Consider the following 25,759-nt stretch of genomic DNA (forward strand, 5'->3'; position numbering starts at 1 on the left):
TGTCCCATATGGTCCCCCGTGCCTACCGGGAGCTATTTCTGAGCAGACAGCCAGGAGTAACCCCTGAGCACCGCCGGGTGTGGCCCAAAAACTAAAAAAAAAAAGTCATATTTTCTTCCAAATGCTAGCCCAGTTTACACTCTTGCCAGCAGTGAATGAAAGTCCAGTTCTCTCCACATCCAAACCAAACCACTATTGGTTATTTTTGTTCTTTTTTTTTTTTTTTTTTTTTTTTTTTTTGTTTTTTGGGCCACACCCGGTAACGCTCAGGGGTTACTCCTGGCTATGCGCTCAGAAGTCGCTCCTGGCTTGGGGGGCATTTTTGTTCTTTTTTGATGTGTGCCAGTCTCTGAGGTATGAGGTGTTATCTCATTGTTGTTTTGATTTGCATCTCCCTGACATTGAATATGTGGAACACTTTTTTTTTTCGGGCCACACCCATTTGATGCTCAGGGGTTACTCCTGACTAAGTGCTCAGAAATTGCCCCTGGCTTGGGGGGACCATATGGGATGCCAGGGGATCGAACTGTGGTCCTTTTTTGGCTAGCACTTGCAAGGCAGACACCTTACCTCTAGCGCCACCTCACCGGCCCCCATGTGGAACACTTTTTCATGTGCCATTTAGCCATTTGTATTTCTTCTTTGAGTAAGTTTCTATTCTCTCTGTATGTCACTCCTTTTCATTTGTTGGTTATTGTTATTTTGGTGGGACACACCTGTGCTGAAAGATCCCTGTACCACACTGGAAGGAACCTGTGTGCACCATTAGTGTGGAATAGAAACAAAACAAAAAGTTCTCAGTGATGATGTTATTAATCCAAAGTAGATTGTGAGTACTGTTCGAGTAAGAGTTTGTATCTACATCATCCTTGCTGTGCCTTTCGCAGATTAACACATAACCAGTGTGTTAACAGTTTATTCCAGTAGCTGGGCTGGAGAAATAGTTCAACAGGCTGTAGTGCATGCTTGCATGCAGAAAGCCTGGGCTCAACCCCTGGCACCATATGGTCCCCTGAATACGACCAGAAGCAGGCACCCATGCCCATTTTTTCCCCAGCCCCACCAGGTGTGGCCTCAAAGCAAATAAATAAACATCATAGTAGGCAATGTTGACTGTCTGGCCAGCTCACAGCTATTTTTTCTTTCAAGAAATCTCCCTGCCCATCTTCAGCTTAGGCCACAACAGTCTTGCAGACACTTCTCACTTCACCGCCTTAGGGGCTCACATCTCCTATTAATGCCACCTTCCCCATGCAGGCAAAGGAGCAGAGAAAGCTGATTGGCACAGAGAACAGATGGAAAGAGCAGAACAAACAAGGCAGTATTTTTCCAGCTCCCCCAGTCCTGATCCCATCTCTTTCTGGAATGAAGAAATTCCTGTCTTTGTGTTCCTTCTTGTATTAAAATGCATTTCTTTAGGGCCCAGGCATGGTTCAATGGTAAAAGTGACCCTGCCCTATGGACATGAGTCCTGAGTTGATTCCTCATAAAGCACTGAGCTATCAAAACTGCCCATTTGGGGGGGGGGGGGGCAGAGAGATACCATGCCACTGAGGCCTTTGCCTTGCATGCAGCCGACCCAGGAGGAACCTGGTTCAATTCCCAGCATCTCACTTGGGTCCAAGGCTGCCAGGGGTGATTGCTGAGTGCAGAGCCAGGAGTGACCCCTGAGCACCATTGGGTGTGGCCCAAAAATCGATTAATAAATAAAAGGTTTAAAATAAAAACTGCCCATTAGGGCTCAGTAATTTCAAAGTGTGGCCCCAAGACTCCCCAGCACAGCTTGGGAATCATCTGCCCCCACCTCCACCAAAAATAATATATATAGTTGGGGCCGGAGCAATAGCACAGCAGTAGGGCATTTGTGTTGCACGCAGATGACCAGGATGGACCCAGATTTGATCCCCAGCATCCCATAAGCTCCCCTGAGCCTGCCAGGAGCGATTTCTGAGCACAAGGCCAGGAGTAATCCCTAAGTGCTGCTGGGTGTGACCCCCACCCACCCACCCCCAAAATATATATATATATATATTAATGGAGGCGATGGAGAAGTAGAAAAGAAATTAAGACATTTGTGTTGCCTGTGGCCAACATAGTCTGAATCAAAACACAACAACACATGGTCCCTGAGACTGCAAGGAGAAATCCCTGAACAGTTATCTGTAAGCTCTGTGCACCACTGGATGTGACCCCAGATTAACAACCAAATCAAACTAAAAGACCTGCCATCAGTGAAGGCACAGGGACTAAGTCCTGCCAACCGCAATTGCTAAAGCAGCTTCAGAAGCTATAAGACAAACAGGAGAGTGGTAGAGACTGTCCCAAAATAAGACCACTTCTTTCCTGATGCAAGGGGAATAGGTTATCTGTAAGTTGGTTGGTAAGTATGAAATGGAACTGGGGCATTTGGTGGGACTTCGGCCCTAATTTGTGAATAACTGGGTCTGTGCCAGCCACTGCCCAGTAAGAGGCCCCTTCAGTGTGGTCAGGAAGAGGCCTGAAATACCCTGAACCAAGTGGACAAGACTCTCAAATGTAAAGTTAGAGCACTGAGCCATAGGCCTAAAACCTCAACCCTCAGCCAGGAGGGTTTCCAAATAATGGGCCAGAAAGATAGCACAGTGAATAGGGTGCTTACCTTGCATGTAGCAAACGGAGGTTTGATTCCAGTATAATCCTCTAACCAGGTACAGCCCCCAAAACAAACCAAACTCTGAGTATGGCTCCAAAACCAAAAAAAAAAAAAAAAAAAAAAACAGTTTCCAAAAATGATTTGTTTTGGGGAGGCTGGTGTGATAGCATGCCAATAAGGGGTTTACATTGTATGTGGCCGACCCAGGACAGAACTGAGTTCAATCCCCCGTATGACCCCCTGAGTCTACCAGGAAATATTTCTGAGCACAGAGCCGGGAGTACCCCTGAGCACTGCTGGGTGTGGTCCCCCCAAAAAAAAGGTTTGCTTTTTGACTGGAGCCACACCCAGCAGTGCTCAGAACTTATTCCTGGCTCTGTACTCGGGGATCACACCACATTTAGTGCCAGGAATTGAACTGGATTGGGCACCATGCAAGCCTTACCTGAATATGTTTTTTCTTCCTGCCCCAATTTCTTTTCTTTTTTTGTCTTTTTTGTTTTTGTTTTTTGGGGCCACACCTGTTTGATGCTCAGGGGTTACTCCTGGCTAAGTGTTCAGAAATTGCCCCTGGCTTGGGGGGACCATGTGGGACACCGGGGGATCGAACCGAGGTCCTTCCTTGGCTAGCTCTTGCAAGGCAGACACCTTACTTCTAGCGCCACCTTGCCGACCTGCCCCAATTTCTTATAGACACTTAATGTGACCCATTTCCTGAGGATGAAATTATATATTCACAAAAAGAGCTGGACACATATTTCGTAGCAGTTTTGTTTACAATAACTAAAAACGGGTATCTGGGAAACCACCCAAGTGTCCACCAAGAGTTGAATGAGTAAAGAAAGTACTTCCATATCCAGAGACCCTACTCAGTGATAAATCACAAACCACTGACATGCTGACAATATGCATAAGTCTCAATAACATGCTGAGAGGGACTAGAGTGACTCTACAGAGACCATTTACCTTCCATTTGATTGACCTGGGCTTGATCTCTGGCACCCCATATGAACATTCCCCAGAGCCCACCAGGAGTGATCCACAAGCACAGAGAAATAAAAATAGCACAGCAGTAGGGCATTTGCCTTGCATGCGGCCAATCCAGGACAGACCCCAGTTCGATTCCCAGCATCCCATTTGGCCACCCGAGCCTGCCAGGAGCGATTTCTGAGCACAGAGCCAGGAGGAACCCCTGAGTGTCACTGGTGTGACCCAACCGCCCCCCAAAAAAGCACAGAGACAAGCCAATGTGTGAAAATTTCTATCTTCAATGAGGTCATTCAGACAATGGCAGAAGGTTTAATAAGCTCCTATTAGCTGATTATTCTGTTATTTCACTTGTTTCCAGACATTAAGTGAGAAAAATGTTTTTAAAAAATTGGAGGTCAGTGTGATAGTGATAGTGTAATGGGTAGTGTCCTCATATAGCACACCTAGTTTCAATCCCCAGCATCCCATATGGTTAGCTGAGCATTGCCAGGAGGCCTAAGCACAGAGCCAGAAGTTAGTTCTGAACATCTTTGAATGTGCCCCTCCCCCAAAAATCTGGATGGGGTGTCCTTGCAGGGAAAGTAAGATAAGATTTGTAAAGCAGGGGCCGGGCGGTGGCGCTGGAGGTAAGGTGCCTGCCTTGCCTGCGCTAGCCTAGGACGGACCGCGGTTCGATCCCCCGGCGTCCCATATAGTCCCCCAAGAAGCCAGGAGCAACTTCTGAGCGCATAGCCAGGAGTAACCCCTGAGCGTCACAGGGTGTGGCCCAAAAACCAAAAAAAAAAAAAAAAAGATTTGTAAAGCAGTCAGCTTTGTTTCTGGCATGCAGCAAGATCAAGATCAGTTATTACTGTGCCTTTGTGTCGCAATATTAGCTGGGAGCTTAGAAATGTGAAGGTGCTATGGCTCCGTAGTCTGCACAAGGCACTTTGGAGAAAGCTCAGACTTCCAGGACACAATAAAAATGGGCTTTGTACAAAAGTCAAGTATCATGAACCATCAATTCTGATCATCCAAAACGTTGGCTTTTGCCCTCTACTCCATTTCATCAGTCATTTGAGTGGCTCACCCTACACTTGGTAGAGAGAAGGCCCCGCACCAGAGGGTTCTCAGTCCACTGGAAACAACGAGCAAATTGTTTGAGTGGTTGTATGAGCTAACTTCCACTCAACAAAGACCTATTAAGCTGGGTAACAATATTCTGTAGGGAGCTGTTGAGAAGGCTAGTGAAGGGAAGCTCAGGGCCTCCCAATGCAAGCCACAGATGGGGTTTTAAAACATGGGGGAGGGGGCTGGGGCCAGAGAGATAGCATGGAGGTAAGGTGCTTGCCTTTCATGCAGAAGGACGGTGGTTCGAATCCCGGCATCCCATAGGGTCCCCTGAGCCTGCCAGGAGCGATTTCTAAGCACAGAGCCAGGAGGAACCCCTGAGCACTGCCGGGTGTGACCCAAAAACCAAAAAACAAACAAAAAATGAAGGGACTGGGGAGCTAGTAGGCCTAGCTCCGTGTCTTACTTGTGGCTGACCTGGGTTTGATCCTTATCATCCCATATGGTCTTCAGGAATGATCCCTAAACATGGAGTCAGGGGTAATCCCTTAGCACCATTGTGACCCAAAGCCAAAGCCAAAGCCAAAAAAAAAGGCTTCAAGCTAATGAGATAGTATAGGGATTAAGGCATTTGCTTTGTTTTTGAGGTGTTTTTTTTTTCTTTTTGGTTTTTGGGCCCTACCTGGCAGCGCTCAGGGGTTACACTCTAAGAGCTGAGGAGCTTCTCTGCAGAGAAAACTCCCAAGAGCAAGGGCCAGGGATGCAGCACACAGGGCAGGTGCACTTGCTTTGCATGCCTGAGCTCCAGGTTCTCTCTCTGGCACTGCAAGATCCCCTGACAAGATCTCCCCACACACACCCCACCCACCTACCACACTGCCTTGCTGACCTGGGTTTGATCCCTAACATCCTATATGATTCCCCAAGAACTGCCAGGAATGACCCCTGAGCACAAAGCCAGGAGCAATCCCTGAGCATTTCTGGGTATAGACCAACTCCCCCCAAAAAAAATTGTTTCCAGGGCTGGAGCAATAGAACAGTGTTTGTCCTGCTCTCAACCAATCTGAATTCTATTCCCATGTATTCCCCTGAGCATTGCCAGGAATAATTCTTTAGTGCAGATAGATCCAAGAGTAAACTCCCCCCCCCCCCAATTTTGTTTATATTCACTACACTGGTCTCTCTGTGAGCAGTCAGAAACAGCTGGCTGCTATCGACTCCCAACTGGAGCCTAAATGAAGGAGCTGTTAAAGATACCAAGTTCTAGAAGTAATAATAGCAGAACTACTGCAGACAAATGCCCATGGACTCACAATCCTAAGGACTTCGTCCTGTCAGCAAGTAGGGAGAAAAGTAATTCTTGCAGCAATTATCATTTCTCTTTCCCTTTGGCTGAGCCTCGGCAAGAAGCCGGTTTCCAGCTGCATCTGCATGGGGTAATGAAATGCTTTTTCTTTCTTATGTTAAATACAAGCAAATTGATTAGATAGAAGAGGGAGCTGATTACTCGGAAATCTGTGATTCAGCTGGTAGGGCAGTGGCACCTGGGATGGGGGGAGGACAATGGAAGGGTGGTGTGGTCTGTGCCAAGGATGCTCAGGGCTACCGCAGCTGAACACTGAGCTGTCTGGAGTAGGGTTTGGACCCAGAATTCTGCCCCCCTTTTCATCTTCTTTCCTCTCTCCCAATTCCTTCCCTCTTCCTTCTTGTCTGAGAACCCTTTTCAGTATGTATAGTTTACTTCAGGAAAAAATTGTGGAGCTGAAAAGAGAGTACAGGAGGTAAGGCCTTTGTGTCGCCCCTGGCTGTGTTCAAGGCTTACTCTTGGCTCTGTACTCTGGGTCATTCCTGCTGGATTTCAGGAGACTGTGTATGGTGTTAGAGATTGAACTTGGCTGGCCATATGCAAGACAAGCACCCTACCTGCTGTATTATTGCTCTGGCTCAACACTTAATCTTGTCAGGCACTTTCTTGTTAGCCAGACTTTCTGATGGGTGTCTTTGTAAAATTTTACTTGCTTTCTTACAATCTTTTTTTCCTAGATTTGATTATAATTGGGTCGAAGGCGATTTGGGTCGTATCTGGCAGCATTCAGGACTTACTCTTGACTTTGTGCTCAGGGATTACGCCTGGCAGTGCTCCAGGGACCTATAGGATCAAACCCAGATTGGCAGCAAAGAGAGCACCTTCCATACAGAATGGCCTTTAGCTTCCTGAAACCCCAACTATTAGAAGAAACCTGTCCCTTAAAGGGGAGGTGGATGGGAACCAGACAGGAATGAACAAATGGCCACGGTCATTACTACTGAACAATGAACACAAAGTTGTTCATTAGTCTGAAATTTTCCATAATAAAATACAATACTGCAAGCTACAGTATCTAAAAGGGGGAAAATAGGGGGGGGGTGTGTTTGCCACAGAGGCAGGCAAGAGGAAAAGAGGGAGGGAAACTGGGGACATTGGTGGCAGGAAATGTGCACTGGTGAAGGGTATTTTACATTGTATGACTGAAATTCAATCATGAACAACTTTGTTTTTTGGGTATTTTTTGTGGGGGTCACACCTGGCAGTGCTCAGAGGTTACTCCTGGCTCTATGCTCAGAAGTCACTCCTGGCAGGCTCAGGGAACTATATGGGATGCAAGATTTGATTTTTTTTTTTTTTTTTTGGTTTTTTTTTTTTGGGCCACACCTGGCGGTGCTCAGGGATTATTCCTGGCTGTCTGCTCAGAAATAGCTCCTGGCAGGCACGGGGGACCATATGGGACACCGGGATTCGAACCAACCACCTTTGGTCCTGGATCGGCTGCTTGCAAGGCAAACGCCGCTGTGCTATCTCTCCGGGCCCAAGATTTGATTTTTGTTTTTTGTTGTTTTTTGTTTTGGTTTTTGGGCCCCATCCGGTGACGCTCAGGGGTTACTCCTGGCTATGCACTCAGAAGTCGCTCCTGGCTTGGGGGACCATATGGAACGCTGGGGATCGAACCGAGGTCCGTCCTAGGCTAGCGCTGGCAAGGCAGACACTTTACCTCTAGCGCCACCATGCCGGCCCCTTGGGATGCAAGATTTGAACCACCAACTTTCTGCATGCAAGGCAAATGCCTTACCTCCATGCTATCTCTCCGGCTATGAACAACTTTGTAACTGTGGAAAAAACTGTATTATGAATAATTTTGTAAACCAGTGTAGAATAACAGCACTGGATGAGACTGGATGGTGATGGGATGGTTGGAGGATGCAGCCTTTCTCCTCCAGCCCGGGCCATGCGTCTTCAACCTCTTTCAGCCGCTGGGTCAGTGAGTTCAGGATAGCCGTGAGGAAATGGTCCACAGTCATGTTTCAGGAGACATCAGCTTTATTCAAGGCCCTAGCCACCACATGTGGCTCCTAAACTTGTACCTTTTATGCTGGGTTCATAGTCAGCCCTGACAACTCAACCTCTTTCATCCATCTCCTTTCCTGCGGCTTCTTCCTTGCTGAATCTCTCTCAATCTTCCAATCAGTCTCTTTCCTGCCCCTGAGGCAATCTTTTGATACCTCCCAAAGACCCCTCCCAGAAATGGGCAGGTCTTACTAGCAGGTAAGATTACAAAGAAAGTCCAGCCTAGAAAGACCAAATTTCTAGATATTTCCTACTTCCTCCTAATCCTGATTTTTGCATTTAAAGTTTGCAAGGAGTTACCTTGAGTTGTGACCTTCTCTCTAGTAACTTAGAATTTTTAGTCACACCCATTGCTTAGGTATTGTCATTGTTGTACTAGGTTTTGTGATTACAATTATCCTTCACCTGTGGCTAATTTTACCCTGCTCAAAAAATTAAAAAAAAAAAAAAAGATTACAAAGAAAGAATGGTGGGGGGAGAACAAACCAGATTTTTTGAGGGGTCGCACCTGGCGGCACTCAGGGGTTACTCCTGGCTCTGTGTTCAGAAGTCACTCCTGGCAGACCCAGGGGACCATATGGGATGCGGGACTAGACCCACCGTCTCTTCAGATCAGATGCATGCAAGGCAAATGCCCAATTGCCATATTCTCTCTCCAGCCCTGTAAACCAGTCTTTAAGTAATTAAAAACATTGTTTATGTTTCTCCGGCTGGAGAGATCATACATAATTGTGTACCTTGCCTTGTGTACAAACAATCCTGGTTCAATCCTTAGCATCCCTTATGGTCCTTGGAGCACTGCCAGGAGTGATTCTAAGTGCAGAGCCATTAGTAACCCCTAAGCATCATCACCACATGTGACCAAAAATCCAAAAAAAAAAGTGCAAAAGTGATTGTTGGGCTGGAGAGCTAGCTCAACAGGCTAGGTGCAGGAACTACACATCAAGAGGCACTGCATGGTTCCCCCAAGCACCAGACAGGGTAGGCTCCTGAGCATGCTCAAATGTGACCCAGTCCTGAAAGAGTGTTCCCTAAAGAAGCTACCCAAGGCCTGACAAAGCAAAGGCCATCTTTCTACTCTACACATTCCCCTAAGTCTGATTAAATCTGAGCATATGTAGCAAGAGAAGGGCTGGTGTCTATTAGACTCTGGTAGATTCTCAAGCAGATCTCCAGGGGACTCGGAGGGGCAGAGGTAGTGGTTCTGGAGCCCCTGTTCCAGCAGGAGTGGTGAAGGCTTTTGGTACAGATCTCCTGGCTCCTGCAGTTTTTCCCAAGTGCTTTCAATGGCACTGTCCCAGAGGGCCCCCCCCCCTGGGCCTAGAGCAGGGGGTCTCAAACTCGCAGCCCTCGGGCTGTTTGCGGCCCTCGGTACAACATTTTGTGGCCTGCGGCCGGCCTTCAATATCGCAGTATTCGTGATTATTTGCTTACCGAACAATCGCAATAAAAATCGCATAGGTAAGAAAGAAACCGCAAAAAAAAAAAAAAATCGCATTAAACATTCCCATACCCCGAGCAGTTCTGTTCAGAGTATGCAAATATTTAATGTGATTTTTTGCGATTTTTTTTCTTACTAATGCGATTTTTTTTTTTTTTTTTTGGTTTTTGGGCCACACCCGGTAACGCTCAGGGGTTACTCCTGGCTATGTGCTCAGAAGTTGCTCCTGGCTTGGGGACCATATGGGACACCGGGGGATCGAACCGCAGTCCATCCAAGGCTAGCGCAGGCAAGGCAGGTACCTTACCTCTAGCGCCACCGCCCAGCCCCCTAATGCGATTTTTTATTGCAAATATTTGGTAAGCGAAATCCCTTATGCGGCCCTGTCTCACCCCGACTTTGCCTCCTGCGGCCCCCAGGGAAATTGAGTTTGAGACCCCTGGCCTACAGGGTGACAAAGCTGGCAGTGATCAGAGGCTATTTCTTGCTCTGTTCTCAAAAGTGACCCCTGCTGGTGCTCAGGGTAGCGTAAGTGCCTTCCCTGTAGTAGGTGCTCTGTCTCCCCCAGCAGAGCCTTCACTCCAAGGTGAAGTGTCTTTCCCAGGTCTCCAAAGAAGAGGCCAGGTGGGTCAGGTGGGCATAAGGGTAGAGGTCCTTTCTCCCTCTGCCATTCAGGTCCAGGCTGAGAGAAGCAGCTGCCTGGCTCTTCCTCTTCCAGAATCTCTTGTCAGAGATTCCAGAGTTATAGGAAGTTGCATCCTGGCAGCACAATGCAAAAAAAATGTCAGTTAGGGCCTAAGCCCTCCCCACACACACACCTTCCCCCAAGGTTATCTCCCACGAAGGCAGTGGCACTATGCATGACTCTTCTCTGAAACCAAATCATTCTGGACAGCAACACTTGACTTTCTTCAGCTGGTCAAACTCCCCCCCACCAATTATAAACAACCCAGGAGGATAACAGATTGGGACCAATACTTGTACATGACTTTACCCACCCGCAAGGTACCTGAGAAGGGGAAGCACAGAGGGCAGCTTGAGGGAAAAGTGATGGGGATGGTGCATCTTACTGGGTTCACAGTGAGGGGAGAGAGAGCAGATATAGAAGTCATGAGGGCACTGATGTCCCTAAGGGTCAGGCCAAGAAAGTCTGTAGGAGGACCAGAGAGGCTAAGGCGATTGCCTGGAAATCAGCTGACTCCAGTTTGGTCCCCGGCCCCAATAGGACTGAATCCTGAACACCACTGGGTATGACTCCAACAAAAAAAGAGATATAATGTCTGTAGCATCTAAAACAGGGAACAAACCCAGCTGATGATCAATGTCAGGGAGCTGCACCTTCTCCTGGGGTCTCCCTAAGTGTGAAACCCTTTGCAGAGCCCAGAAACACAAACTCCTGTGACCCCCTGATACCTGCCTTGGCCTCCCACCAGCCCCATCAGCAATAGAATCTAAGAGGCTTGAACCTAACAGGAAGCTGGAGTGACCCCCACAACCTACCCCTCATGCCCCCACAACTGCCCCGACAGGCTCCCACGCAAACCCCACCCCTCCTCCGTGCAGTGCAGAGCAGACCCAAGAGCAGAAGGCAACCAGGCCTGCCCCGACACCTCCGAACCGCCTAGCATGCAGCCAAGTGTTCCAGTCCCACCACTACAACACACAGAGGACACCGAGCCCATCGTTGCCAGAAAGGAAAGACCCCAAGAAGTTGATGAACTCGTTTAATCCGCACACCTCTGGGAACACGCATCTACACACTACCTATCCCTGACACGCAGGTGAGGACAGGCACGGTGGTGAAGGTTGTGCTCAAGAGCACGGAGTTAGTGAGAGGCAGGGCAGGCCAGGACCCTGGCCCCATCACAAGCCCCCTCCGGAAAGGCAGAAGCACTTGGCAACCATCTCTGAGCCAGGCATGTGGCCCAACAACCGTGGGTCTCCCTGGCCGAGAAGGATGAGCCATGACAGTCAGTGTGGGATCCAGCAGAGAACAATGCCTGCCTGCCTGTCTACTGGTCACACAGCCCCCACCCACTGCTCCTCTCCCCACCCCAAAAGCACACGAGAGCATTGAGCAAGAGAGGAGAAGCTGGTGAAGTGAGGGGGATACTCAGGTTTGGGGTACACTGTGGCCTCGCATGGGAAGGAGGTGGGTGGCAAGAGTGCCTGAAGCAGTTCAAGGCCCCAGAAATGAACAAACCTGGGGAGACCAACCACCCAGCTGTAGCAGAGGTTGGACAGAAGTTCTGTGGGGGCAGTCAGCCACAGAGGAACCCATGGTGATGGAAGGAATGGAGGACACTCAACTGCCATCCCCCTGGCGCTCCAGTGGTACCTCCAGAAGCCTCAGACTTGGCAAACAGGAATAAGGCTTGGAGGGACGAGGCACAGTAGCCAACAGAAGGCAGGGAGGGCTGTTAGGGTGGCAGGGCAGGGCTAGGGGAGTGCAGGGCACCCCGGAGGGCAACGGCTGCCCCCCCCATACACACACACACACACAACTAGAACGGGGTATGTGCGCAGCAGGTGGTTCAGACGCATCATTGGAGTAGGCGCCGGTGGTACAGGAGCGCAGCCAGGAGCCCGCCAGCTGCAGCCACCACGAGCCACAGGGCCCAGGGGGCTGCGGGCTTGGGCAGTGGCTTCGCAGGAAACTCCTCCTCCGGGAGCTGCCCAGAGGCGCTGGGCCCAGGGTTGCCGGCCTTGAGGTCGACGCTGGGGTTCCCAGCCACGTGCATCCTGATGGAGTCTGAGTGGTACTCGTTCTCCTCGGGACAGTGCCGCCCACTGGTGCCGCCCACGGTGCCTAGGGAGTCGCTGTAGCTAATGGCGAGGTCCTCGGAGCAGCCTGAAAACGTGCTGTCCAGCTGAGAGATCAGCCTCCCTGGCTTGCTCAGCTCCACATCAGATCTCCAGTGGGCACTAGCATCCGGCCTGGCCATGCCACCAGCCTCTGTGCCCATGCGAGGCAGAGACTCGGGGGCCTCCTGGGAAAAGAAATGGAGGGCTGGGAATGACTGGGAATGCCCAAGGCAGATTCTCACCCCTCGGTGGCCCCAAGAAACCCTCTCTTCAGGCTCAGCCCACGGGGGGCGTAAGAGGGGACCAAGGTACAGTATCAGCAGCCTCACTGCCTATGAATTCACTCCCCCAATTTCCCAGGGTGTCCTGGGTGCTGTGTGACCCTTATCCACCATCGACATTCTGCCTGGTGTGCAGGCCATAAAGCGCCCTATATCCCAGGACCCCCAAGGACAGGGCTCCCATCTGCCAACAGAAGAAGGGTGAGAGGTACCCAAGGACTGGTGGGCTGGGACGGTGCCCATACAGTCCAATCTTTTTTTTTTTTTTTTTTTTGGTTTTTCAGGCCACACCCGTTTGATGCTCAGGGGTTATTCCTGGCTAAGTGCTCAAAAACTGCCCCTGGCTTGGGGGGACCATATGGAACGCTGGGGGATCGAACCGCGGTCCTTGGCTAGCGCTTGCAAGGCAGCAGACTCCTTACCTCTAGTGCCACCTCGCCGGCCCCTACAGTCCAATCTTTAGAGAGTTGGCCAGGCATCAGCCAGTCCCTACTCTGCCTGTGATCCTTGTCTGCCAACAGCAGTGCCAAATGTGTTTCCCCACACCCATCTCTGCTAAGGTCTCCCGGGCTCAGGATGACTTGCAGCACTGGGGGAAAGGGCTGGAGCAGTTAGGAGGAGAGGTTACTCACCTTGGCCACTCTGCTGCCACCCTTGCCACTGGGTGCTGCACTTGTGGGCATTTTGTGGTCGGGCACCTTGGATGCTCCTGTGCTGGCACGGGCTGAGTTGACAGGCAGCTTGGATGGAGTTAAGCTGCTGGGCACAGCAGTGGGCATGGTGCCTGAGGGCTTTGGTTTGGCGGGGACCTTGGAAGGTGCTGGGCTGGTGGGCACCCCTGGACCCCTAGGGTTGCTGGTGGCCTCGGCCCGGTCACCAGCACCCCCAGAGGGGACCAGGCCAGGAGTGGAAGGGGAGAGGCTAGGGCTAGACACAGACACTGTGGGGGGTGCAGGCAAGCGGCTGGCCCTGGAGGTAGAACGGCTCAGGGGCTGGAAGGAGACGGTAGGAGACACAGGCCCCCGGAGGGGGGTGAGATTGTCTCCTGCAAAGCAAAAGGGAAGCAGGGCCAGGAGAAATAGTGCATCAGATAAAGCATTTGCCTTAACTGTGGCTAACCTGGGTTCAATCCCCAGCACCATAGGGTTTTCTGAGTACTGTGATTACTGAGTGTAGAGTGAGGAGTGGTTAACCTAGGGTCAATCTTAACCTTCAACCAATGGTCTCCAGAGCACTGTTACATTTCCCCCTTAACCTGGCGTCTTAAAGGTGGGAGGGCTGAAGAAGGGTCCCTCTTCTCAGTTCACAGTTTCTATTTCATCAGGCTCCCTAACCTCTGATGCTGGAAAGAGTCCCTTGAATCCCTGTACTCAGATCCCTGCTTGCTTGTTCATTTTTTTCCAGTTTGGATGAAGCTTTAAGTCCACATAGCAATGCTTGTGGGTCACTTCTGGAGATGTGGCGATTGAACCTAAGGCTCCCACATGTACTCCAGCCTTTCTCCGGCCCCAGTGGAGTTAACTACCTTGATTCCTACCCTTGTTCCTGTCCAAAGGAGCCTGACAATCAAGCCCCATCCCACGCCCATCAGAGGCCCCAGAACATTCATATACCTGCTAAATGCGGGCTGTCTAGTTCTGTGTCCGGCTCCTGTGGCAGACCCTTGGCAGGAGGGCGACGGGACGCCATGTCAGAGGGGGGCTCCTGACCACCTGGCACTGGCTGGACAGTGCCAGAGCTGTCAGTCTGTGGGGCTGTCTGTGAAGTCTGTAAGGGCACAGAGAAGCATTAGCAGGTACTTCTCCAGGAGTCTGCCAAGGACTCAGGCTCCACCGGACAGGATCCAGGACCCAGAGTGACCCTTTCTTGGCTGTGGGCACTGTCTCGTGCTTAGTCCCCAGATGACTTGGAATCTGCCTCACAGACACTCCTTTCTGTGTCCATGCCCTAGAGAAAGACCCCCCACCGAGAACCCAGCAGTGGGTCCCCTTGTCCACCCATCCTATTGCCCAGCATAGGTCACCTCCCCTACACTGTATGGCAAGTATGGTGGAGCTTCCAATGCCCTCACCAGCTCTACATCTCACACTGACCATGGCTAAGCCCCTGAACTCTGAGGACAGACAGAGGCAGGGCTGCCACAGGGTCAATGAAGCAGGGAAGGAAGGGGACACAGAGAGACGAGGACACACCTCTCCCAGGGACTTCGGAGTCTGGGTATCTTGGACAGGGGTGGAGTAGCTCGGCCCCTTCTCCTGGTAGCTTTTGGGGGGATCTCTGAAGGCCACAGCAGGTGTGGAGAGTCTCGGAAGCTCAGCAGGGCCTGGCACAGGGGCTGCAGGGAGGGACTGGACCGCTGGAGAATGAAGAGTCAGGGACAAGGGGACTCTTAGAGACAGGAGGGGCCCAGGGACATACATGTCAGCATCATCCAGACCTCCCCAAAGGAGCCCTCATGTGGAGGCATCCTCAGAAGAGGGTGCTCAGAAAGTGGAAAGGGCACCCCACTTCCTAATCTAGTCAGCAATCTTCTCTCTTCTATCCCTAAACATTCTGAGGCCAAAAGGCCTGATGCTGTTGCCTCAGCATCACCCACCCACTGCAGCACCACAGCTTCTGTGGGCAGGAATTGATGCCTCCATAAGGAGGGAGGGAGGGAGGGAGGGAGGGAGGGAGGGAGGAAGGAAGGAAGGAAGGAAGGAAGGAAGGAAGGAAGGAAGGAAGGAAGGAAGGAAGGAAGGAAGGAAGGGAAGGAGGAAAGGAGGGAGGGATATTTGGGAGGGATAGAAGGAAGGAAAGAGAAAGGGAGTGGGAGAAAGGAAGCAAAGGATTGTAGGAAGGAAGGAAAAGAGGGAGGGAGGAAGGGAAAAATGGATGGAGGGAGGGTGGGAGGGAAGGAGATAATGGAGAGAGAAAGAAAGTGGCAAGAACAGATAGATAAACTGAGGACACTCTAATATTAAATTCCAGCAGGGTCTCAGGGATGTCTCTGGTCTGGACTATGCCCGGGATTGGTTTTATCATCTTCTTCTTTTTTTTTTTTTTTTTTTTTTGGTTTTTGGGCCACACCCAGCAGTGCTCAGGGGTCACTCCTGGCTGTCTGCTCAGAAATAGCTCCTGGCAGGCCCAGGGGACCATATGGGACACCGGGATTCGAACCAACCACCTTTGGTCCTGGATCAGCTGCTTGCAAGGCAAACGCCACTGTGCTATCTCTCCGGGCCCGGTTTTATCTTCTTTTCCCTGCTCCCCCAGCCCCTGACCTCTACTTCCCTAGGGTACCTGGATGGGTAGGGAGAACTGAGTGTGGCTGAGGAGTATCAGAGCTACATGTGTGTTGGGAGGAGACCAAAGGTGGTTGGTTCGAATCCCGGTGTCCCATATGGTCCCCTGGGCCTGCCAGGAGCTATTGGGATCGGCTGCTTGCAAGGCAAACACCGCTGTGCTATCTAAAAAGTTCTGACCATGGGGCAGACCCTTAGTCTGATACACACACACACACACACACACACACACACACAAACACATTCTACAAAAAAGACTGAGGTTCAGGAGATGAAGGAACAGTTACTCTGTGGCTAGCTAGGACTTCAGGATGGCAGGGATAAGGGGGTGTGACGCAGGACAGGAAGTGGAGCCAGGGGAACCCATGGGATGGTGGCAGGAGGGCGAGGGCAGTATGCTCACGGGGCAGGTTGCTCTGGTAGATGTGGGCTACTTCCTCGGCCAGTTCTCTGTGCTCGCAGACCCTCAGTGCTTGGATGAAGGACTCCACCCAGCCCATTCGCCGTCGAAGGGTGTCAAACACTTTCCAGATCGAGTCAGCATTCCCCCAGCGCTCGAGTTCGGCACGCAGTCGGTCCTAGAAGACAGAACCACCTTGCTCTGGACTGGTACCTTCTATATGAGGAGGCAGGGCGAGCCGGCGAAAGAGCATGAGGAAGCCAGGAAGGGAAACAATCATTGGAAAGTCAGGGCAGGGGGAGCACAGATGAGGTCAGGTGAGCCCAAGTTTAAAAGAAGCTACCAGAGGCCAGGGTGAGGCCACAAAGACTGAAGCACAGACTATGCTTGCTGGAGGCCCAGTTTACACACACACACACACACACACACACACACACACACACACACACACACACACACACACACACACACCCTGTAAGTTCCCCCCAAGCACCAGCCAGAACAACCTCTGTACTGAGCTGCCGAAGAGTTAAGAGTTCCCCACTAGGTGTGGCCCTAAGACACAAAAATTAAATCAGATAATAATAAAGGCAGACAGACACAAAAATTAAATCAGATAATAATAAAGGCAGACAGCAGGTTCTTGTAGTGCCCCAGGCTCTCAGCTCTTGTTTTTGTTATTTTTGTTTGTTTTTTTGGGGGGCCACACCCATTTGACGCTCAGGGGTTACTCCTGGCTATGCCTCAGAAATTGCCCCTGGCTTGGGGGGACCATATGGGACTCCACAGTCAGTCTTACCCTAGAGCTTGCAAGACTGACACCTTACCTCTCTGCGCCACCTTCCCGGCCCCAGGCTCTCAGCTCTTTAAGTGAGTCATTTTAACACTATTTAAAGCGGTGTTCTAAAGGTAAACTTAGGTGAGGGCCTGAGAGATAGTACAGTGGGTATGGCTCTTCTCACCTTGCATATAGCTGACTGAGGTTTGAGCCCTATTGCCCCAGTGGTTCTTCAAGCACTACCAACAGGGGTGAGCCCTGAGCACTGCCATATACGCGATGCATAAGCTGAGGTTAAGCAGAAATAAGAGTCACGAGATCCTATGCAGTAGAAAGGAGAGCAAGCCTATCTGACAGAGCCCCAAGGCACACAGAAGGACTACCAGGAGGTTTGTGGTTTGTGGGTGAAAAAGGGGGGCAAGAGAGACAGAGAGGGTAACATAGAAGAGGCGTGAACACCAAAGAGCTTCTGCTAATGGAGAAAGGCAACTGATGTAGCAGTTTTCAAATCCACCTGAGACCCTAAATGCAAAGATGCATCAAGACAGCAAACATGAAAACATACAAAATATTTTTATGAGATAACTCAGTTTCCCCACAAATCCTGATTACAAAGGGGAAGAGACCATGCCCTGGAGCCCCAGAGCTGCGAAGAAAGCAGAGTTGTGGGGTACAATATGAGAGTAGCTGGGAAGGGGTCTGCCCTACTGCCTGCAGTAACCCCTTCCAGGCCTGGGCCACCACACTCTTGGGTGCCTGTGAACTCTCAAAATGGAGTCTCAACTCCTTACTGGGACAGGGTCCCAAGACACAGAGAAAATGCAACCCAAACTGGGCAGGACAGACGTGTAAAGAAGAAAAAGAAAGTGCACCAGGAGCCCAGAGTGACAGTAAAGAGAATAGAATGCTTGCCTTGTGGGCAGTCAACCTGAGTTCAACCACTGGCGCCCCAATAGGGTCTTCTGAACCCGCCAGGAGTGATTTCTGAATGCAGAATCATGAGTAATCCCTGAATACACCGGGTGTGACTCCAAAACAAACAAACAAATAAACAAACAAAAATGGTAGACCAGCCCTAAACAGTTGGCAGCCAGCACCTATGTTTTGGAGCACCCCACATAAGTGACACAAGGGGGCGCTCGAAGACTGAGCAAACAGAACGCGCTGTCCTTTAGAAAAGTTCTGCAGGACACAAGAAGGCAGATCAGGAAAAAAGGGGGTGAAGAGGAGGATGGGATGGGGGAGCTGTAAAGCCACAGTCCTACCCCCAGATAAGGGCAGGAACGCCCGGGCTCACCTGGTCACTTGTCGTCAGGCAGCCCAAGTAAGGCAGAATCTCCCGAGCACGAATGTGGCAAAATTTTTTGAAATGGTAGCGGATATATTCATAAGTCTTGTCCTCAGCAAATCCCATCACTGCCTAGATGCTGAAGTATCAGGTAGCTCTGGCCCATGAAGAGTAGATGGATTGAGAGGGGGAAAGACCGAAAATGCATTGCATAAAGTCACAAGTGCTGGTGCACAAAAGGCTCCACTCTTTGAATTTCGGTTTTCTTTAATCAATTAATTAAAATTTTTAATTTTTCCTCTCCCACTTAAAATTTATTTTATTTTAATTTTAATTTTTGGGACTCATTCAGTGACGCTCAGGGGTTACTCTTGGCTCTGCATTCAGTAATCACTGTTGGTGGACTCAGGAGATCATATGGGATGCTGGCGGTTGAATTGGGGTCTGCCACATGCTAGGCAAGCGCTGCCCCCACTATACTGTTTCTCTGGCCCATTAAGCATCACATTATATACATTAAAAACAAACAAAAAAAAAAACAACCTCTTGTTTCATTTCTGCTGAGGCCCAGAGGCCTTCAATAAATCTGATTAGGAATGAATGGAAAAGGGCCAGAGAGATACTATAGAGGTTAAGCTGCTTCCCTTGAACATGTTGAACAAGCCATGTTCAATCCCATATGATCTCCTGAGCACCTACAGGAGTGATGACCCAGCATAAAACCAGGAATAAGCACTGTCACATGTGGCCTATGTCTTTCCCCCTCAAAAAAAGGGAAAAAATTAAAAATGAAAATAAACTGCAGAGACAGCTCATGCTGTGCTATCTCTGCATATAGAGCATATGCTTAGCATGCCAGAGGCCTAGGTTCAGTCCTTGGCATTGCCAGGTCCCCTGAGTGCCACTGAGAGCAGCCCCCAACTACTGAGCCACAAACCTCTCTCTTCCCACAAAGGAAAGAAGACTCAGGGGCCAGCATGGTGGCGCTAGAGGTAAGGTGTCTGCCTTGCCAGCGCTAGCCTAGGACTGACCGAGGTTCATCCCCTGTCCGTCGTCCCCCCCGCCCCCCGCGGCGTCCCATATGGTCCCCCAAGCCAGGAGCGACTTCTAAGCGCATAGCTAGGAGTAACCCCTGAGTGTTACTGGGTGTGGCCCAAAAACAAAAAAAAGAAAAGAAGACTCAGTAGGAACAGGCTCTTTCCAGAACAGAACTGCACACCCATCCTTGCTAGTATGAAGGGTGTGACAAGAGGGAGATCTGGGAAATTGGTGGTGGGAATGTTGCACTGGTGAAGGGGGGTGTTCTTTACATGACTGTAATCATACAACTATAATCATATTTGTAATCACGGTGTTTAAATAAAGATAATTATAAAAAGAAAAAGGTGTGACAAGCATGTTCATCAGGCAGGAGGCTCATAACGTCAAGTAGGACAACTCTCCTGTCTTTTCTAAGCTTGTCCTCAATCTTAAAATGGCTCAGACAGTTCACAATATATCAGTTTGACCTTAGAAGCCTAATTTATTTTTTTTCTGAGTCATACCCGGCAGTGGTCAGGGATTATTCCTGGCTTGGCACTCAAGAATTACTCCTGGCAATGCTAGGGGAACCAGATGGGATACTGAGGAGCATAACCAGGGCCAGCCACATGTAAGGCAAGTGCCCTACCTGCTGTACGATGGCTCCAACCCCATACATTTATTGGTTTTATTTTATTTTTATTTTTAAATTTCAGGTGGATGCCCGAGTGATACTACAGGCAGGTTGGGTGTCTGTCTTGCACATCACTGATCCAGGTTTGATCCCTAGCATCTCATATGGGTCATCGAGCCCACCTGAGTGCAGAATCAGGAGTAATCCCTGTGCATCAGCAAGTGTAGGCCAAAACCAAGAAATTTTTTTGTTTGTTTTTGTTTGGGGGCCCCACCTGGTGACACTCAGGGGTTACTCATGGCTATATGCTCAGAAGTCATGGCTTGGGGGACCATATGGGACACTAGGGATTGAACCCAGGTCTGTCCTGGGTCAGCCGTGTGCAAAGCAAATGCCCTACCGCTGTGCTACTTCTCCAGCCCCTAAAACCAAGAAATTTTAAACCCGGATCTAACCTCGGGATTCTCACATATAAGGTAAATATTCTACTAGATCTAGCTCAAAAGCTTGACATTATTTTTGGTTTGAAGGCCATAACTGGCGGTGCTCTGGGCAACTCCTGGATCAGTGCTTGGAAATCACCCAGAACTGGGGATGGAATCTGGACTCCTGGAAGCAAAACTTATGCTCCTGCCCAGAAGTTAGATTTATTTTTTGGGGGGGCCACACCCGTTTGACGCTCATGGGTTACTCCTGGCTATGCGCTCAGAAATCGCCCCTGGCTTGGGGGACCATATGGGATGCCGGGGGATCGAACCGCTGTCTGTCCTATGCTAGCGCTTGCAAGGCAGAAACCCTACCTCTAGCGCCACCTTCCTGGCCCCAGAAGTTAGATTTTTTAATCACTTTATTTATACAATGAGTTTACAAGGTTGTTTATAATACAGTTGCTGTTGTTTTCACAGATACAAAGCTGTTAATGATTGATTTTCAATCATGCAATATACAATACCTTTCCCCAGTGCACATTTACCACCATCAGTGTCCCTAGTTTCCCTCCTGCCCTGCCCCTGCCCTCTTCCCTGATTGCCGCTGGGGTAGACAATTTTCTTTTCTTCTCTCTCCTCCCCTCTTTTTTTTTAGACTGTGGTTTACAATATTGTTACTGAATGCCTATCATGCCTATCACTTTATCTTCTTTCATCCAGTTCTTGTCCAGAGTGATCATTTCCAAATCTCATTGTCACAGTGATCCCTTCTCTAACTGCACTTCCCTGCTATTTGTGGCACACTTCCTACCATTTCAGACATTAGAAACTTTAAAGTATCTCCAGTCCAATAACAACAAGCTTCTATAGTTCTTCCCAAGATCTGCACTGAGGGATATGTCTGTGTTTGTTTGTCTCTCTGATCAAATAATTACAAGAAATGGTAAGATCTCTGCATCATCCAACATATATTCTATTAATATTCAAGTGAGGACAAATAATCACTCAATACCAGATAACAATAAGGAACCAAGAATCCTGGCTTGGGATGATAATACAATGGATAGGGCATTTGCCTTGCATGTAGTTGACCCAGGTTAGGTCCTCTACATCCCATGAGGTTCTCTGATCTCATCAGGAGTGATTCCTGAGTGCAGAGCCAGGAGTAACCACTGAACACTACCAAGAATGGCCCCTTCCCCTCACCCCAAAAATTTCAGATTATGTGCTCGCTTCGCCAGCACATATACTAAAAAAGAAATTGGAACGATACAGAGAACATTAACATGGCCCCTGCGCAAGGATGACATGCAAATTCATGAAGCGTTCCATATTTAAAAAAAAAAGAATTTCATATTATAATAGAGGTTACAAAGACTGAGTTGGGGAGATAGCACTAATAGATAAAAATGCTTCCCTAACATCACGGTTCTCAGAGTACAAAGTCGAGAGTCATCCCTGAGTATTGCCAGGTTTGGCCCAACCCATTCCCTCCCAAAAGAATAAAGAAACATACAAAAACAAGAACCCTTTCATTCACTGTTGGTGGGAATGTCCACTGGTTCAGCACTTTTATAAAACAATGTGGGACCAAAGAGATAGCATAGCAGATAATGCACTTACCTTGCATGCTGCCAACCCAAGTTAGACCCCAGTATCTCATATGATCACCTGGACACTTTGAGGAGGAATTTCTCTGTGTAGTGAGGAGTAACCACTGAGAGTTGTCAGGTGTGGTCCAAAAAGGGGGGATAAAAGGAAAACAATGTGGACACTACTCAAGTTCCCATATCACCAGCAATTCCACTTTTTGACATATACCCCAAGTACCCCAAAAATCTATTCAGATGAGACATTTGTACTCCTACGTTCACTGTAGTGCTGTTTTACAATAGCCAAACAAACAAACAAACAAAAAGAGAGCTGGCTACTGCACCACTGGACACTTTGTTGACAAACACCTGGGACAACCCTACCTTTAGGTCAGTCCAACTGTTTGAACAGCTCCTCCTCCTTGCCATGAAAGTCTCAGGCCTTAATCTTAGCTATATCTATTTGTTAAGGCACTTGTTTTCAATGTACCAACCCTGGTTCAATCCCTGGCACCATGTACGGTCCCCTGAGCACTGCCAGAAGTCATCCTTGAACACAGAGCAGGAGTAAACCCTAAGCACCACTGGGGTGGCTCAACAACAACCACCCAAAAAATCAGGGTTGTAGGATGGCACAAAAGTGTACAGTGGGCGGGGGCAGAGAGATAGCATGGAGGTAAGACGTTTGCCTTTCATGCAGAAGGTCATTGGTTTGAATCCTGGCATCCCATATGGTCCCCTGAGCCTGCCAGAAGCGATTTCTGAGCATAGAGCTAGAAGTAACCCTGAGGGCTGCCAGGTGTGACCCAAAAACCAAAAAATAAAAAAGTTTACAGAGAAAAAAGAAAAGTTTACAGAGAAAGGCAAGAATGCTCTCTATTAAACACTTTTTTTAGGAGGAAGAGAAGGAGGAAGAGGACGAAGCAGCAGCAGCAGCTATGGAAAAGACAAAATCATGCAATTTGCTGCTACATGAATGGATCTAGAGAGTATCATGCCAGTTAGCCAGAAGGAGTAGGATAAGCACAGAATAATCTCTCTCATATGTAAGATATAAAGAGACATAGTAGGAGTATAACAAATACCCAAATGCAATAGAAACCTACCAAAATGGTCTTTGGTAGGAAGAAAGCATAGAGGGACAGGGTGGTAGAAGGATTATTAGGATGAGCGGAGGACACTGGGACAATGTTGTAAGGAAGTGGCTGCTGTGGGAGAGGAATTGTGTTTCGCAGGTTATTATAAACCACAATATTAAATTTAAATAAGAAAAAAAGGAAACAGAAAGGTAGACTGGCCATGTGGCCTTGTATATCATGCAAAAAGATTTAAAAAGTGGAGGCTAGAGAGAAAGTATAGCAGGTGGAGAGTTAGCTTTGTATGTGGCCAACCCAGGTTCAACCCCTGACATCTCCAATATGGTTCCTGGATTCAGCCAGAAGAGATTCTTTTTTTTTTTTTTTTTTTTAGGGGGGCCTTCCAGTGGAGACCAGAAGGCCTGCTGGACAAATTCTAAAAGAGCTGTAACACTAGAAGAAGAGATTCTTAAGTACAGAGTCAGGAGTAACCCCTGAGCGTCGCAGTGTATGACCCAAAACAAACCAAAAAGAAGGGAAAGAGAGGAGAAAAAAAAAAAAAAAAAAACAGGGATCTAGGACACAGTTTAAAGGGCTAAAGCTCACAGTGGCATGTGGAAGGCCCAGATTCCATCCTTGGTACCACATGACGCCCTGAGCTCCTACATGAATGATCTTTCAGCACTACTGGCAGTGTAATGAGACAGAGTCCCAGAAGAGAAGTTCAGGGAAACCTTAAATTTGAGGGCATTTGAGTTGGGCCTTTCCCTTCTTTGTAGCAGAAGCTGCTGCTCTAAGGTAGGAATGAGCTGGTATGGCTGTAAAACACAGAACAGGCTGCGCTGATCAGGTTCAGAAAGTTGCAGAGTGGTGGGTGGGAGTAATAGCATAGCAGACAGATCACCTGCCTTGCATGCAGCTGACCTGGTTCAATAACTGGCAACGCTGAGGGTCCCTTGATGCCTGCGATTGGCTCTCTAAGCACAAAGCCAGGAGTAAGCCCAGAGCACTGACAGGTGTAGAACCCCCTCCAAGGGAAAAAAAATAGTTGGAGGAAGGGTAGAGGCGAAGGCCCAGGAGGTTGGGGGCCATTCACATAGAATATTACAGGGGAAAAAACTGGGAGGGGGCAAATGGAGGAAAAGAAGAGCTTGTTCATATAAAGACAGATCCAGTTGTCTGCAGTGGGGAGGATTTTCAGCTATGGAAGAAGAAGAGTGGATGCAGGGATATCCGGGATGTCACAGCAAGGAATGGTGGGCACAGAGGGGTGAGAGGAAGGTGAAGTTCTGTATGGTATGTGAGTGCCAGGGTGGAAAAGAGGGAGCAGCAGGATGACACAGAAGGCGTTGGGGCCTGTCTAATGTGGGAGAGCCTGGGGGGCATTCTACTGGAAATTGGGAGTCTTTGGGGAGGGCACAGAGGAGGGTAGAGGGGCTGAAGGAGAAACACTGAAGTGGGAGTCCCGAGACAGTAATGCAGAGCAGGCAGGAGTTCCAAAACTGCACATTCTGATACACCAGGGGTGTGGAGGAAAAGGCCTGACCTGGGCCCCACTGCTTCCTGGGGCATGACTTGCCTCTGGGGCAGGTGATCATTTCAGAGGATCCTGAAGGAGATGTATGAGGGATCCTGTGGACCTCTGGGACAGGAGCAGAAAACTCTGCAGTGGCCAGTGGGCATTGCATTGCCCTCCTTTCTACCACAGCACTCAGGGATGAGTGATCTTTCTGCATCCCAAAATCATTCTTTTTTTTTTTTTTTTTTTTTTTTTGGTTTTTGGGCCACACCCGTTTGATGCTCAGGGGCTACTCCTGGCTATGCGCTCAGAAGTCGCTCCTGGCTTGGGGGACTATATGGGATGCCGGGGGATCGAACCGCGGTCCGTCCTACGCTAGCACTTGCAAGGCAGACACCTTACCTCTAGCGCCACTTTCCCGGCCCCCCAAACTCATTCTTACATGCTAAACTGGGGGACACTCAGGGTTCAACCCCAAAGAAAGCAAAATCCTATAGTCGTTGTTGTTGTTACTATTGTTTGGGTTTGGGGACTCCACCCGGCATTGCTCTTGGCTTATTGCACCCGGGCTTATTCCTGGCTCTGCATTCAGGCATCAATCCTTGGGGGACCACCTTAGGAAGTACCAGTGCAAGACCTGGTGTCAACGGATGGAAGGCAAGCAAGCAAGCGCCTTAAGCCCTGTCCTGTCTCCAGCTAGCAAGTCCCTGTTTGTTCATATAGATAGAGTGAGGATCCACTTCAGGTCCTGAGGAGCTCATGTCACTCTTTCCCACTGTCCCTGGGTGCACACCAAAAAACTGAGCCCTCGCTTTTGGGTCAGAATCCAGAATCTGCTGTCCTACTGCTGTTTCCTTCCCAGACACCTCCAGGGCCCAGAAGTCGGGGAGGTGACCAGTCTTTCACAGCTTTGCCCAGGGAAGACACACTGAGGGAGGTTATCAGGAGGCCGCCTCGTTCAATTCCTGCCTGGTCTCCTGGGCCAGGATCCAGGGAGATCCTTCAGGCAGGACTGAGGAGGTTGCTGGGCCTGCTGTGCAGCGCCACAGACCCCTACTTGCTTCTTTTTTTTTTTTTTTTTTTTTTTTTTTTTTTTTTTTTTTGGGCCACACCCGTTTGATACTCAGGGGTTACTCCTGGCTATGAGCTCAGAAGTCGC

At 49.3% G+C, this 25,759-nt stretch overlaps 1 protein-coding gene, 1 non-coding gene and 1 pseudogene across 2 annotated transcripts; 1 reads left to right on the forward strand and 2 right to left on the reverse strand.

The window, feature by feature from the left end:
* Nucleotides 1-11,939: 11,939 nt before the first annotated feature.
* On the reverse strand, nt 11,940-18,488 carry MAVS (mitochondrial antiviral signaling protein). The gene is made up of 6 exons (XM_049779253.1): nt 18,341-18,488; nt 16,269-16,443; nt 14,774-14,937; nt 14,195-14,348; nt 13,214-13,626; nt 11,940-12,485 (listed from the first exon to the last, which is right to left on the reverse strand). The coding sequence occupies exons 1-6, from the start codon at nt 18,455-18,457 to the stop codon at nt 12,039-12,041; spliced, it is 1,470 nt and encodes a 489-aa protein (XP_049635210.1). The 5' UTR covers nt 18,458-18,488; the 3' UTR covers nt 11,940-12,038.
* Nucleotides 18,489-21,638: 3,150 nt separating this feature from the next.
* Nucleotides 21,639-21,751, forward strand: LOC126019922 (uncharacterized; annotated as a pseudogene).
* A 1,724-nt stretch (nt 21,752-23,475) lies between these two features.
* Nucleotides 23,476-23,537, reverse strand: LOC126019206 (U7 small nuclear RNA). Its single transcript, XR_007498950.1, has one exon. It is a non-coding gene; the product is annotated as a U7 small nuclear RNA (small nuclear RNA).
* Between the last annotated feature and the right edge of the window lie 2,222 nt (nt 23,538-25,759).

This window comes from Suncus etruscus, chromosome 9, assembly GCF_024139225.1.
Source record: "Suncus etruscus isolate mSunEtr1 chromosome 9, mSunEtr1.pri.cur, whole genome shotgun sequence".
NCBI classification, from domain to species: Eukaryota; Metazoa; Chordata; class Mammalia; order Eulipotyphla; family Soricidae; genus Suncus; species Suncus etruscus.

Excerpts from the sequence above, each read along its gene's own strand:
- MAVS (XM_049779253.1), bottom strand. The coding sequence starts at position 18,457 with ATGGGATTTGCTGAGGACAAGACTTATGAATATATCCGCTACCATTTC. Across the intron at positions 14,349-14,773 it reads CTCCGAAGTCCCTGGGAGAG|ACTTCACAGACAGCCCCACA; the intron begins GTGTGTCCTCGT and ends GTGCCCTTACAG. Across the intron at positions 13,627-14,194 it reads AGACAGCCCGCATTTAGCAG|GAGACAATCTCACCCCCCTC; the intron begins GTATATGAATGT and ends TTTGCTTTGCAG.